Source organism: Sceloporus occidentalis, unplaced genomic scaffold (genome assembly GCF_023333645.1).
Source record: "Sceloporus occidentalis isolate IW3139 unplaced genomic scaffold, rSceOcc1.0.p SCAF_2, whole genome shotgun sequence".
NCBI lineage: Eukaryota > Metazoa > Chordata > Lepidosauria > Squamata > Phrynosomatidae > Sceloporus > Sceloporus occidentalis.
The window spans coordinates 223046131-223059769 of NW_028316982.1; the positions used below are offsets into that span (position 1 = coordinate 223046131).

General features: G+C 37.5%; 1 protein-coding gene across 4 annotated transcripts in view; it reads right to left on the minus strand.

Moving 5' to 3' along the window:
• Positions 1-13639, minus strand: part of EPHA6 (EPH receptor A6) — a 608811-nt gene that overhangs the window by 90123 nt on the left and 505049 nt on the right. For all 4 annotated transcript variants that reach the window (XM_089512280.1, XM_089512279.1, XM_089512277.1 and 1 more), the window contains one exon: positions 6309-6370. In XM_089512280.1, the coding sequence (XP_089368406.1) occupies positions 6309-6370 (62 nt within the window). The remainder of the gene's footprint in view (positions 1-6308; positions 6371-13639) is intronic.

The window sequence follows — 13639 nt, forward strand, 5'->3', positions numbered from 1 at the left end:
AACCCCTCCCCTCATTTGATGACATTTATAAGTTTGACAAGTATTTCTTCTGTTCCATCATCCAAATATTTTATAAAGATACTGAACAACAGTGGACCCTGGACTGAACTCTGTGGTACCCCATCAGCCACTTCTCTCCAGGTTTCATTAAAATAAATAAATAAATAAATAAATAAATAAATAAATAAATACATACATACATACATACTCAATAACTGATCAGAAGCAAAATAGGACATATTGAGACACTCCTGTTTGGAAATTTAAAGCTAAGATCCTACTAAGCATCATAACTCTTCTGGTTTAACGGTAGTTAAGGTGAAATAGGCAGAAGTGCAGTGGCAAATATAAAATTACCATTGTGACAGTAGTGGAGAGTAGAACAAAAGCTGTTTCTTTACAAATGCAGCTTTCACTGACATCTTCCCACTATCCCAAGCACTACCAGCAACATTATATTGATGTAAATTACCAACAGGATTCTGCCCCAAACACATGAGACATAGGTTATTGCTTTAGATTTTATTTTTCCTTTCTCTCCCAGCAATTCTCTTGTCAATGTTTTTTCCCTTGGAACTTCCACTGTTTCAGCTGCTATGGTTGGGGAAACAAATCTTAAGTTCAATCTTTGACAGTATTACTCTTTCTTTACTTCTAAATGAAATGGGGATTTGAGCTTCATTGGAATTTCAAGCCTCGGGCTGAGAAAAAAAAGTAACAAAACTGATATCATTCTGATTTAAATGGCCACAGGCAGAACACTATCCAGATCAAACATTATTAGGCAATTACCTGAAAATGTGCTTTCCTTGAGGAAATGCAATCAGGGCCATCAAATCGGGGTGAACAAGCCATTGATATATTTCAAGGAACTTTGAAAATATGGCGTAGCTGCTTGAAATGCTGAAACATATTCTTTACATTTTGGATTTTTATCTTTTGGCTTTACCTTTTATACATTTCTATAAAAATGCTTGAAGCTATAAAAAGGCATTATTACATATGAAGAAATACTGATTTCACGAAATCCTTTGAGATCACTAGATTAAACCCCCTTTTGTAAATGTAACATTTTATTGTGGCTTAGAGATACTTTCACAAAGTACTTTTTTATTCCCCAAAAGGTATTTCAAAATTTACTTTTAAAACAAATGGCAGGATCCACCACCACCCCTTGCAAAGAAAGGACTACACTTTAGAAAAACACTTTCGATCTTTTGGTCTGTTCATTATTAATACCACTCAAATGAACAGTCTATAGTCTTTTTAGAAACTGAACAAAATTTCAAAACCATATCAAGAGAGACAACTCAACAGATAAATTACAACTAATGCAACTGTGTGTATGAGCATGTAATTGAGAGACTATGGCGGTGTACACACTGCCCCTTTGGGGTGGCCTGCACCTGCCCCTTTCCCCGACGGATCAGGGCCTCAGCTGCCACAGCGGCAGCCCTAAGGCCCCGATCCGCCACTTTTCCAGACCACGGGGAAGTGGCAAAAAGCCGCTTCCCCACGGCCTGGAAAGGGGACACCCTGACCCACTTGTCCTCTTTCTCCTTTGTGTCACCGGCGCAGCCATGTAAAGGCTGCGCCAGCGACACAAAGGAAGGAGCTCCATTTCGGAGCTCCTTCCGGTGCCGCTGAAAGGGCGCCAAGACGTCACGTCTGCGCCGCCCCATTTGGAGGCGGCGCGGCCATGACATTATAATGGTGGTGCCCATCTAGAAAGGGTGCCGCCATTACAACGTACTAGGGTTGTGGGGCATCTGGAAAGGACGCCACGAGGCAACCCTAGTACGTGTGCAAGCGGCACCCTTTCTAGATGGGCACCACCATTATGACAGTGTATGTCTGTACAGCGCCAATGAAACTTTTTGCATTATTAAACCAACTTGGGAGTCAAACAAAAAGACATGTCTTTTCTTCTCTCCCTCTGCGTGATTCTCATTCTCTTCAGGTTGTAAAAGTGTGGGAGAGCATTGTAAAAGTGTTATCTTTGCCAAACAGCTTATTTCAATTTAGCAAATGGGACATTTTTATGATACTTTTAAAACCCTCTCCCATGGTCTTACAACCAGAAGAGAATGAAAGAAAACAATGTCATGCAGAGTGAGGGAAAAAATATGTGTCTTTTTGTTTGCCTCCTGAGTTTGTTTATTAATGTGGTAAAGCTCATCATGAATACACCAAACATTATTAAGAGCCCCACTACCCTAGCATGATCCCATGCCCTGGCTGACATACATTTACAATGTGACATTTCACAGGCACATCCAATGAAGAACAGGGAGGAACATGTTTGTGCCACCCTACTGATGCTCTGTTTTCGTCACTCACCACAAGCTGGAGACAAATATCTGCAATAGGGAGCCTTTTCCAGTATTTGAAAAATTACTTTTTGGAACTGCAACTTTCAGAACCTTTAATTAGAATAGCAACTTTCTCCCCTACTCACCTAGGGTTCCCTCTAAAGTTTAGAAGTCTGGTTTCATAGCATTCCAAACTGTCTGTCTAGTTTTTGAGGCTGTCCAGTGAAGCCCTCCTGTCAGACTAGCTAATAAAGTCTACCATGCTGGTGAGTGAAAGGCCTTGTCCATGGTGAAACAAGGATGTCATTCTTCGCTAAGTTTCTTTTTGAAGGTAGCAATGAGTAATCTCTGCAGTTTGCTTGTGAGAAAGTGTTTGAAAACCACACAATTTTCAAAGGCTATTTGCACTTCAGGACTTATTCCATGCTAAATTTGCATATGCTGGTAGAAATAGCATTTTCTATGCAGAAAACAGCATTTTCTGTGCAGGAATTAATATTTCTGCATGGAAATATTGTCTTCCACACTGAAAATGCTATTTCCTGCATATAACAAGTGCATGTGAATATTTATGCAGAATAAGTCCCAAACTGTGAAGTTTCTTATAATTCCAGGATTCTTCTTGTCAGGGTTTCTCAACACTTGAAATACATTTTTTAAAAACCATTTTCTGAATATTTTCAAATTTACTTTCCATCCAGTCTTTTCATCTACTATGAAACCTCTTCTCACATGAAGTTTGTTTGGGCTAACTTGATGACTGATTTTAAATAATCTGTAAGGATTTTTTTTACACCTGATTAATGCGTAATAACACTATATGCTCTTCAATTGTATTATTAGAGATTGTTGCTATTTGACTGATCACTTTTGAATTAATTGTTCTTAAATGTTTTCATAGGGAGCTTTGTAATTACATTTTAACCCATTTTATGATAATTTTAAAGAGCCAGAATGGTGTAGTGTTTTGAGTGTTGGATTAGGACTCCAGGACACTAGAATTCAAACCCCTCCTCAGCCATGGAAACCCATTGAGTGACCTTAGGCAAGTTACATTGTCTCACTCTCAGAGGAAGGCTTCTGAACAAATCTTGCCAAGAAAAAAGAAGAAGAAAGATTTACCTCAGGGTGACAACAAATCTGAAATGACTCTAAAGCCATTTTTATGTCCCAAGCCATTTGTAAAAAAGCATTTGGCTCTGTATATAAAACCAGCTAAATAAATGCATTACAATAAATATGTTACATAGCATGAACAATGGATAGTGAACACTGATACTAAGTATTCTTTGTTTGCATTAACTTGTCATATAGTTTTGATCTTTGTTTAATAATCTCCTCATCCTCAGTGATGTGAGTTACTATTTACCCTTTTACTTTCTCTCATAAATTAACAAGCTGCCTTTGTGAAATTTCCCTTGTGGTTTTCTGATTGGTTCCATTATGTTCTCTGCTGCTGGTTCAGTATGTAAATACAATCAAAGAGAAAGGATATAGCAGGGGTTCAGAACCATTTTTTAGCATTGAATCCAAACTCCAATTTAGTAAGGGTCTCAGAGGTGGGACCAAAACAAAATAGGCGTTCTATCAGTTTGGTACTCAGTTTTTTGCATATCTGTTGAGGATCGGGCCCATTTTCCTGATGTACAAGGCCTTCCTCCTGAAAAACAAAAGCCAGTTCTATGCAATGGCTAACCTGCATGCAACATACAGCTGTGTTCGTGTTCGGTATAGCAGTTTTCCTGCAAGCGAACCACAAGTCACTTCAATGAACCACATCTGAATTTTCCCCATCTCAGAACTATACAAAGATTTAGGCCAGTGGTTCTCAACTTTCCTAATGCTGTGACCCAGGATGGGTTGACACACCTCCAAATCATAAGACTTGGAAGAGACCTCAAGGGCCATTGAGTTCAACTTCCTGTCCTTTAGGAACGCACAATCAAAGCACCCCTGACAGATGGCCACCCAGCTTTGTTTAAAAATCTCCAAAGGAGACTCTACCATACTGAGGCAGTATATTCCACTGTTGAACTGCTCTTACTGTCAAACAAGTAAAGGCTTTTCTGTTACAAAAGGCATTTGATGAGTGAGTGTATAAGGCCCACTTCACCTAAACAATGAACTAGATCCTGCTAACTGGTATGCTGGTGTGTGTGTGTATATGCATGCATGCATGCATGCATGCATATGTTTAATGATGTATGTTTTAATTTTTATTTGTTTAATTTCATTTTAACTTTTGTATCTTTTGAATTTTGAACAGTGTGCTTTTATATTTGTTGTAAGCTGTTTTGTGTTCTGAAATGATGATGATGATGATGATCATAATAACAATCAGATATGGAAAATTAACTATTTTGTTACACCATCCCCTACTTTTCTCTAGTAACATCTGTTCAGTGCATGCGGTTTCCTTCTTTTTATTCTCTTCAGCCAAGGCTGGCTTCATATTCAAGGAAATTCTTGGCAACCTACTTTCTGATATGTCCTTCCCTATTCAGTCTCATCCCTGGCAGACTTACCTGGTGGTACTGTGCCAGGTAATTAGAAACCACCTGCCATTTTAATTTTCTACAATGCCCTGGAACAATACTATGTTGTAAGCATTATGGTACTTTAGGATGGCAGATATCTCCTGGACCCAGCTGGTTGGTGTGCAGGGATCAAAGCATGTTGCACTGAAGAGTGTTTCTATGTTGTGGCCTTGACAACTGTCTTACACTGCCAGAGACTGATACCAGAGACTGATTAACCTAAACTTCATAGCTGAGAGAGGATGTGGGCTGAGGCTGGTCAGCCTTCTAGCTATTACAGTAACTGGGCTCTCACATCACAGTGGCCTTGACAGCATGGGTGAATAGAGAGGTAGCATGCCACGGCCTCAGCACAGATGAGCTGAAGATGACTGGCTTATGTGCCAAGATTTCTGGTCCTATGAATACAGCAGCATTGATTCAAATACAAATGCAGTCAGCCTTCCATATCCATGGATTTTTTTTAATGCATGGATTCAAGTATCCATAGCTTGCAAATATTTTAAAAATATATAAATTCCCAAAACCAAACCTTGATTTTGCCATTTTATATCAGGGACACCATTTTACTCTGCCACTGTATATAATGGGACTTGAGCATTCACGGATTTTATTGGTCCCAGAACTAAACCCCAGCAGATACCAAACTTCTCACTGTACTTGTTATATGGTTGCAAATAGTTAGAAAGGTGATTGTGACGTACCGGGAGGGATAGCCCAGAAATCCTAAGATAGTGGGTGCAATAGAAATGTTTTAATAAATAATAAATAAAATAGCAGGACGGATATTTGTCACGTGATCCCCCAGATTCCATTATAGTCACCATATCAGCACAAACTGTTCTCAGCACTGACTGTGCATATCTGAAAGATCATCAGAGTCATTGTCTACACTGTAGTTACATTTCCATAGTTTCTACTATTGATCTTCAAAGTTTCAACAATTGACTTTAAGTAGAATAAGGTTATTTATTGCCAAGCCACTTCAGGATCTACTAATTCAATTTGCTTGAATGCAAGCAACTATACATAATTATAAATCAATGACTTACTGTGAACCTATGTTATACTTCCCTAAGCAACTTCTTTTGGGAAAACCCTAAAATAAAACATTTTTTAAATGACTGAGTAAAATGAACAGCTGCCATATGGCAAGGCATTTGCATTTCAATTTATATTTTTGTTCATAATAACACCATTTCAAATACATTTTGCTAAATATGGAAACTCAACTTGTAGGAGATATCAATTATATTCTTAGTTTAAATCTTCTTTTTCCCTTGGCTATGCTCTAATGTATCATTGTACCTTAAAAAAAAAAGCACCCTGGGGAAAATGCTTCTCTTCAACTAAAAACCCATGAATAACATTATGCAAAAATTAATTTATGATAAATGATTTAAAATCTTTCTTATTCAAAGGTTTCTTATTCATATGTCCTGAGAAAATAACACCTCACCCGTAGAAAGGAGTCCAGGGATCCATTCTCCATGTATTCAACCACAATCATTACAGGTCTGCCTGCAAAGACAGCAAAGGAATGTGTTAGGATTATAGGTATATTAAGGGTATGTTATATTTCCAGCTGTTAGGAAGAGATTATTTGTATTAGTAAAAATATGTTGCTCATCTTCCAGTCCTCCTTTGTATCAAAAATGTATCTCATTGTTCTATTACTGCTAAGCTGTATTTTCTTTGATCATGCCGGTGGATTAACTGAAGATGTTTTTAGTTTGATTTTTTAAAACTGAAATAGCTCCAATCAGAATCTAATATTTATAGCCTCACACTGTTCATTAATATTTAGAGCCCACACAAGTCTGTACAGACAAAAGAATGTGATAGGGATGTCACCAGACTTTGAAAAAGCTATTTTTTGTACTGCCACTCTGAGAACTCTTCAGTCAGTACAGCCAAGGACTTTGCTCAAGAAAAAATTTCTGTTTATGGAATTCTAGAAGGTATAGTCTAAAAAGTAACTTTAAAGCTTTAGATGTTACATGTGTATGAGGGTTGTATTGTAAGTATACTGGACCTCTGTGAGAATTTCAGACCAAATCATTAGGAGTGTCTGTTCAATTAGTGCGACTTTCCTGGTTTGGAAAGAAAGATTTGTTTTGATGCCCTTTTTGAAGACATAAAATCAAACATCTATTTGTTGAAGAAATTAACCCACTGTAGTGCTCAAAGGTCTCTGGGGAAACACTGATTTCTTTTTTTTTTTTTTTTTTTTTTATTTTTTTAATAACTTTATTAATTCAAACAAAAAATACAAACATAAAATCAATAAAATCTAATAATACAAATATTCCATTATCAAATTCATTGGGGGAAACACTGATTTCATCATGTGCTTTATACATTTATGTGCATTAGCCACTTATGGAGATAACATTAATGGACTTCAAAATTGTAAATTTACAGCGCTTTATAAATAAAGGTTAATAATAATAATAGTAAAATAAAATTTGAGCATTGCTATTGCTTAGATGTGACTTTCTCCTGTTCAAATCTTTTTCTGATGGACCATAACAGCTCCCAATGGAAGTCCTTCAATTTTAAGAGTATTTTGCTAGTTATACATTCTCCAGTCAGCCATGGGGCACATTCTCCAATGGAAAATATATATAAAGACCACTAGTCCACTGGCATTTAGTTTAGTTCAGTAGACCATGGTTCTAATCTAGAATATATAGGGTAATGCTTCTAGAAACACTGAAGGCTACACATATGGAGATCTATCTATCTATCTATCTATCTATCTATCTATCTATCTATCATCTATCTATCTATCTATCTATCTATCTATCTATCTATCTATCTCTCCCTCCCACTACTCATGTGTCATTCAATATAAACCCAGGTTCAACATCACCCCCCCTCCCCCCCGAAAAACTATTTATATTAAGAGGGTAGTACTGTGCTGCAGCCCAACTTTTGCAAGATTTATTCACCTTCCACTTGCCACAAAAACAAGTTTCAAATATAATTCAGTTAATATAATAATGTTACCAGAGCCACAGCAATAAAAGAACAGCATGCCCAATAAACTATATTATTTAAAAGTCATTGGAAAACATGTAGGATTTCAAATCCTCTTCAAATGTTCCAGTTGAACAGGCTGAATTTGGGAAGAAGTTCTATAAACTAGGGGAAACTACTGAAAAAACTCTGTCTCTAACCAGTCTTCAAGATGGGACAAAGAGTACTGCTTCCAGCACTGATTCTAAAGCATGGATGAGTTCCTTCAAATAATATGACTCCAAATTGTTTAGGGCTCAATGTGTTCTTAGCATTTAAAACAGTCATACAATATTTGAATCTAATGATATTATTTTTGTGATTCAACATATAGCCTCCTCCTTTATGGTCCAAGGACCAAAACATGCACTCACTGACTATAAACACTCTTTGACCATAGGTTGGGACAACATGATAAGCCAGGGAACTATCAGGACCCTGGCTTGTTATGCATGAATGATGTGCTGCTGTTCAGTCTTCTTGTTTGCAATGGGAGCAGACAAAAAAACATTAAAGCTTTGCTCTGTGGTTTGTTTATTGTGTCTGAAGGAAGTCACTTTCCCTTACCTCCCAACAAATGACAGAAACAAACTAAAAACAAACTGTGGATTCTTTCTCTGGCTCACTGGAAGACAAATAAACTAGAGATATAAAGTACCCAGTTTCAGCGACACAATAAATGGCTGTTTAGCTGCTTCTGCCACAAATGAAAGTAATCGAACAGTGTACACTAGCATGCTGCTTGTACCAGACAAGCCAGGCTGTTTTCTGGCTTATTATGTTGTCTAACAGTAGCCACTCACTGTAAAATTAATGCAGATAATATCCTGTGCCAACTCAGTCACAATATATTGTAGAAGAATGCATTTCCACATGTGACTGAACTATCATCTGTTAAGTCATTCAGGCTTGGGGGGGGGGGAATCAAATGATGACATGTATGTGGGAACAAGTCCTGAATAGCAGGCTTATGTTTAGTGAAGTGTGTGTGTGTGTGCATGTGTGTTACCTGTTGACTTATGGTGATCCAATTAATTTCATAAGGTTTCCTTAGGTAAGAACTACTCAGAGGTGGTTTTGCCAGTTCCTTCCTCTGAATACAGCACCAGGTATTCATTGTTGATCACCTAAGTACTAACCAGACCTGACCATACATAGCTGCCAAGATCAGATGGGATCTGATGCACTGATGGTATTTTTAGTGAAGCACATCCTATTTTAAAAATTATTCCACGTGCTTACATCCAGTTTTCTAGTTCTCCATTTATATTATATGGGCACACATGAAACTACCATGCACCAAATTAGGTCATTGGTCCATTCAGCTCTATGTTGTCTGCACTTAGCAATGGCTTTCCAGGGTTTCAGAATGGAATTTTTCCCTACCTCCATATGGAGATATCCAGAATCAAACCTGGGGAGTTGCTGTACCTCTAATAATAGCCCTTCTCACCTTGGGCTAGAATATGTAATCAGTATTCAATGTTTGTGACAAATATATCCAAATCATTCTGATACTAATTTTATATTCTGTATTTACTTGACAAGCCTTTTATTGTTTGTGTTCAAGAGTAAAACCATCATTCTGGAACTACCAAGGAGACATGGTTCAATTTACATGGTAATCATAACATCCCATCAGATGTTATTTAGGTAATGCTAATAATGCAAGGAGTGAATAATATATGCAAAACTACTGTACTGAATCATCTTGCATGCAAGACTGGGAAGAATATAATAAAACAACTAAGATATTTTGTGACAACATTTGTATTAGCTGAATGCCAGATAGAAAGATAAAGAAATAATAATAATAAAAAAACAAACACCACAGGTACTTTCAGAAAATCTTGTTGTCATTTTCTGTGTTATTGTTTTTAATTATTTCAGGCAACAGATAGATGTATAGATAACATAACCAGAATTGTACATAGTATTTACAATGTGGCTTGGACAGAACCACACAAAATGACATTATTATGCTTTTAGGCACTGTTTGCTTGGGAACAAACAAGAGTTCCTGAATGGATGACCAAGCAAGGACCAAAGGCAACCTTCGTTCAATACATACAGAGGCCTGTTACAGAAGAATGACCAAGAGGCCATTGTTACCACAGTCCAGATGGGTGGTGGAGGGGCCATTCTCTCTCTCTCTCTCTCTCTCTCTCTCTCTCACACACACACAATTTGAACTCATGTCTCTTTGCATGCAAAGAAAAAGACAGCTATCTGGCTATGGAAGAAGAGACCTGAGACCCTTCCACACCACACACTTCTATAGTGCTTTATCAAACTACAAACCAAAGGATTCCACTGGATGTTGCCACAGCAGTTAAACTGAAACCATAGCATTATAACTGTGTAGTGTAAAAGAACCTAAGTCTTTTCCTCCACAGTGAGATTATTGTTTTCTTGATGCGCAAAATAAAAATATAGTTCTCCCTGTGCATAGACCCATGTAAGCATGAAGAATGTAATTTAGAAGTCTCACTCCCTAAGTCCAGAACAATCCCTTTTTTGTGCAAAGAAAAAGTAGCATTTAAATAATATAAAATAAATAAATAAAACTTTTATTTTTATACCGCTTTTCCTACAGATCAAAGCGGTTTACAGTCATTGAAAACTCTATGATCCGTGTCATAGTACAATCTAATATACATACTAAGAATACAATTAACAATTAAAAACATATATAACAACAGTCGGGCATCAGATAAAAATTTAATCCATTAGGGACTGGTTTTCCTATAGCAGATCGGGAAATTTACTAGCAAATTTAGAAGTTGCTAGTAAAAGACTAGTTTTATTTATATTAGTTCCTTTCCCCCAACTGTTATGGTATAATTATATCATTGGGCATAACTTTACTCCTTCTGAATTTTCAGGCATGTTAAAGTTTCAGGGATGTAGAAGTGGAGGAATATTACATGGTTCAAGTGCTGGCTTGTAAGGCATTGTGGGCCTGTTTTAGTTTCCCCTTGTTGGTCTAACCACCATAACAAATTGATTCTCTGTTGAAAATTTCTCTCTTCCCCACTGAAGATAAAAGCTACCCCTAGTGCTTACTGTATAGCATCATGTAACTCAATGCATCCCAGTCTCTAACTTTGTATCCTTTTCACAGTAAATACAAAACAAAATGTTTGTATTTCACCAGAGTACAAAACCATACAATCATCTTAATCATGCCTTCCCTAGCTTCTAAGTAATTTATTCTGAGGAGCAGGAAACATTTGAGATTTTTTCTCATGGCTACTTCTCACATAATGAGTTTCCTACACTTCCACAGAAAAATATCATTTTTACACAGAAAACTATTGTACTCAAAATATATATCATTATATAGTACCTAGATTGAAGGAAGTAATAGTACCACTCTATTCTGCTTTGGTCAGACCTCACCTGAAATATTGTGTCCAGTTCTGGGCACCACAATTCAAAAAGGATGTAAACAGGCTGGAGCATGGTTAGAGGACAGCGACCAAAATGGCGAAAGGTCTGGAAACCATGCCCTATGAGGAGCAACTTAGGGAGCTGGGTATGTTTATCCTGGAGAAGAGAAGGATAAGGGGTGACATGATGCCTATGTTTAAATATTTGAAGGGATGTCATGTTGAGAATGCAACAAGCTTGTTTTCTGCTGCTTCAGACACTAGGACATGGAGCAATGGATTCAAACTACAGGAAAAGAGATTCCGCCTAAATATCAGGAAGAACTTCCTGATGGCAAGAGCTGTTCATCAGTGGGACATGCTGCCTCAGAGAGCAGTGGGGTCTCCTTCTTTTGAGGGTTTTAAACAGAGGCTGGATGACCATGTGCTGGGAGTGCTTTGATTGTGCATTCCCACATAGCAGGGGGTTGGACTGGATGGCTCTTATGGTCTCTTCCAGTTCTATGATTCTGCGTGATGAACTCATGTATGACTGAAAGAATGGCATAAGTAATACCATTACAGTTAGAACTAAGTTGCCCTGGCTCTATAAACTTTCTGAATAAGATACAGCTTGGCATTACATTCAAACCACTCTACACTTTTCAGAAAAGTGGGTTTAAGTGTAATGAAATAAAATCTGCTCTGCTGTCTGTTGGTTTGAGTGCCTCTCAGCCACCTTTTGTATCATAGAATCTTTTCTAGACACTGAGACAGATGGCATGCCACTTCAGTTATCAACAATGTGATGAACTTGTCCTTCAGCAAGTACTTGTTGATACTGTAGTTGCTAAATGAAACCACACTGTAGTATCACAAATAGACAACTTTGTGAATCATTACTTTGTGGTCATAATTTGACTAGTCAGGCATACCCACAAACCTGTCCCATGATGGCTGTCCGGTATGCTTAAAAACTGCAACCACACAGCCCAATCACATGGGGTTTTCCAAACTGATTGTCACTTGTATCAAGCAGCATGTGGAAAAACCCAGATGATTAGGCCTAGCCATTCAGTTGCTTTATTCACAGACAAAAAACTAAAAGATTATCATTTAGAATTTGATTTGTCTTTTGTGATTGCTTCCAGCTTCCTTATTGTTGCCTGTTTTGCTGATTACTGCTGCTTTATTGTGTTTTGTGTGCTATTGTCATGTTCACTGAAAACATTTAATTGAAGAAGAACATAAAAATGTTTTAAATGCACAAAAATAATTTTAGCAACACCTTTGTGCCTGTGTCTTCAGTGGCTGTAGAAAAAGAACACAGAATCCTTGACTGACATTCTGTAGATTCCAGTTACATTAGTCAGTTTTTTTCCTGTCCAAACTTGACATAGTTTGGGCCACTGACACTTTACAGTGGGAATGGTAAACAACTGTTGAATGATGGTGGTAAAATAAGATAATGCTCTGTGGAGAGGTGGCCCTTCACCAGGACTGGACATCTTTGAGAAGATGCTAGAGCCTGCTTATATGCTCCACATTTTCTCCCAGCATGAGCAATGCCATACGGTTAGGTGTAGCTGCCATGATAATTTCCTACAGTGCTCAGAAGTGTCACTATGTTGGGTGCATTATGGCAAGTTAAAATGGAAGCTAGACCAGGTGCAGTTCTGAGCACTGTTGCTGACAACCACCCCTTCCTGCTACTTCTACCAGCCAATCTCAACAGTTACCTCTAACAGAGAAGATGGCCACCAGAAGACATTTTGCCTAGGGCCTCTTCAAACATGGAGCCAATCCTGTTGGGGAGGTACGTTTACCCCAGTAACAATGATTATTAACAGTGAAGCTATTACAAGGAGCAGTGTAGTGAACATTCCACTTTACCCTTTTAAATGTTGCAAAATATTATACATGGCTGCTCACATTATATCAAGAAAATGGCTGCTACTACACAAAAGGCTGAGGGAGATAAAATATAGTGCAGTTTTACTTATATATTCATTTATATATATGTGTGTGTACACACACACACACACACACACACACACATTGATTAAACTGATAATCTGCCCACTCATATGAAATAAAACTTTCTGCAAAGAAGGTCTTGTTGATGGTATTAAAATAAATGCCAGCATAGCAAGAATTGCTCTTGAATTCCACCTGGCATTACTGATGTTTGGGATTTTGTGAAAGTTGATGAATGAAAAAATATTTTTTTCTTCGAAGAATCAGAAAACACATGTTAAATGAAACAAAAGCTTCCTATCTGCACCATTAACAAACTGTGTTTTCATTTCATCATACTCCTCTAACAGTTCACCTACAAATGGGTATTCATTATTTGGCAATTTTGTTTTACCACCAATTTTCTCATTCATTACCAAGA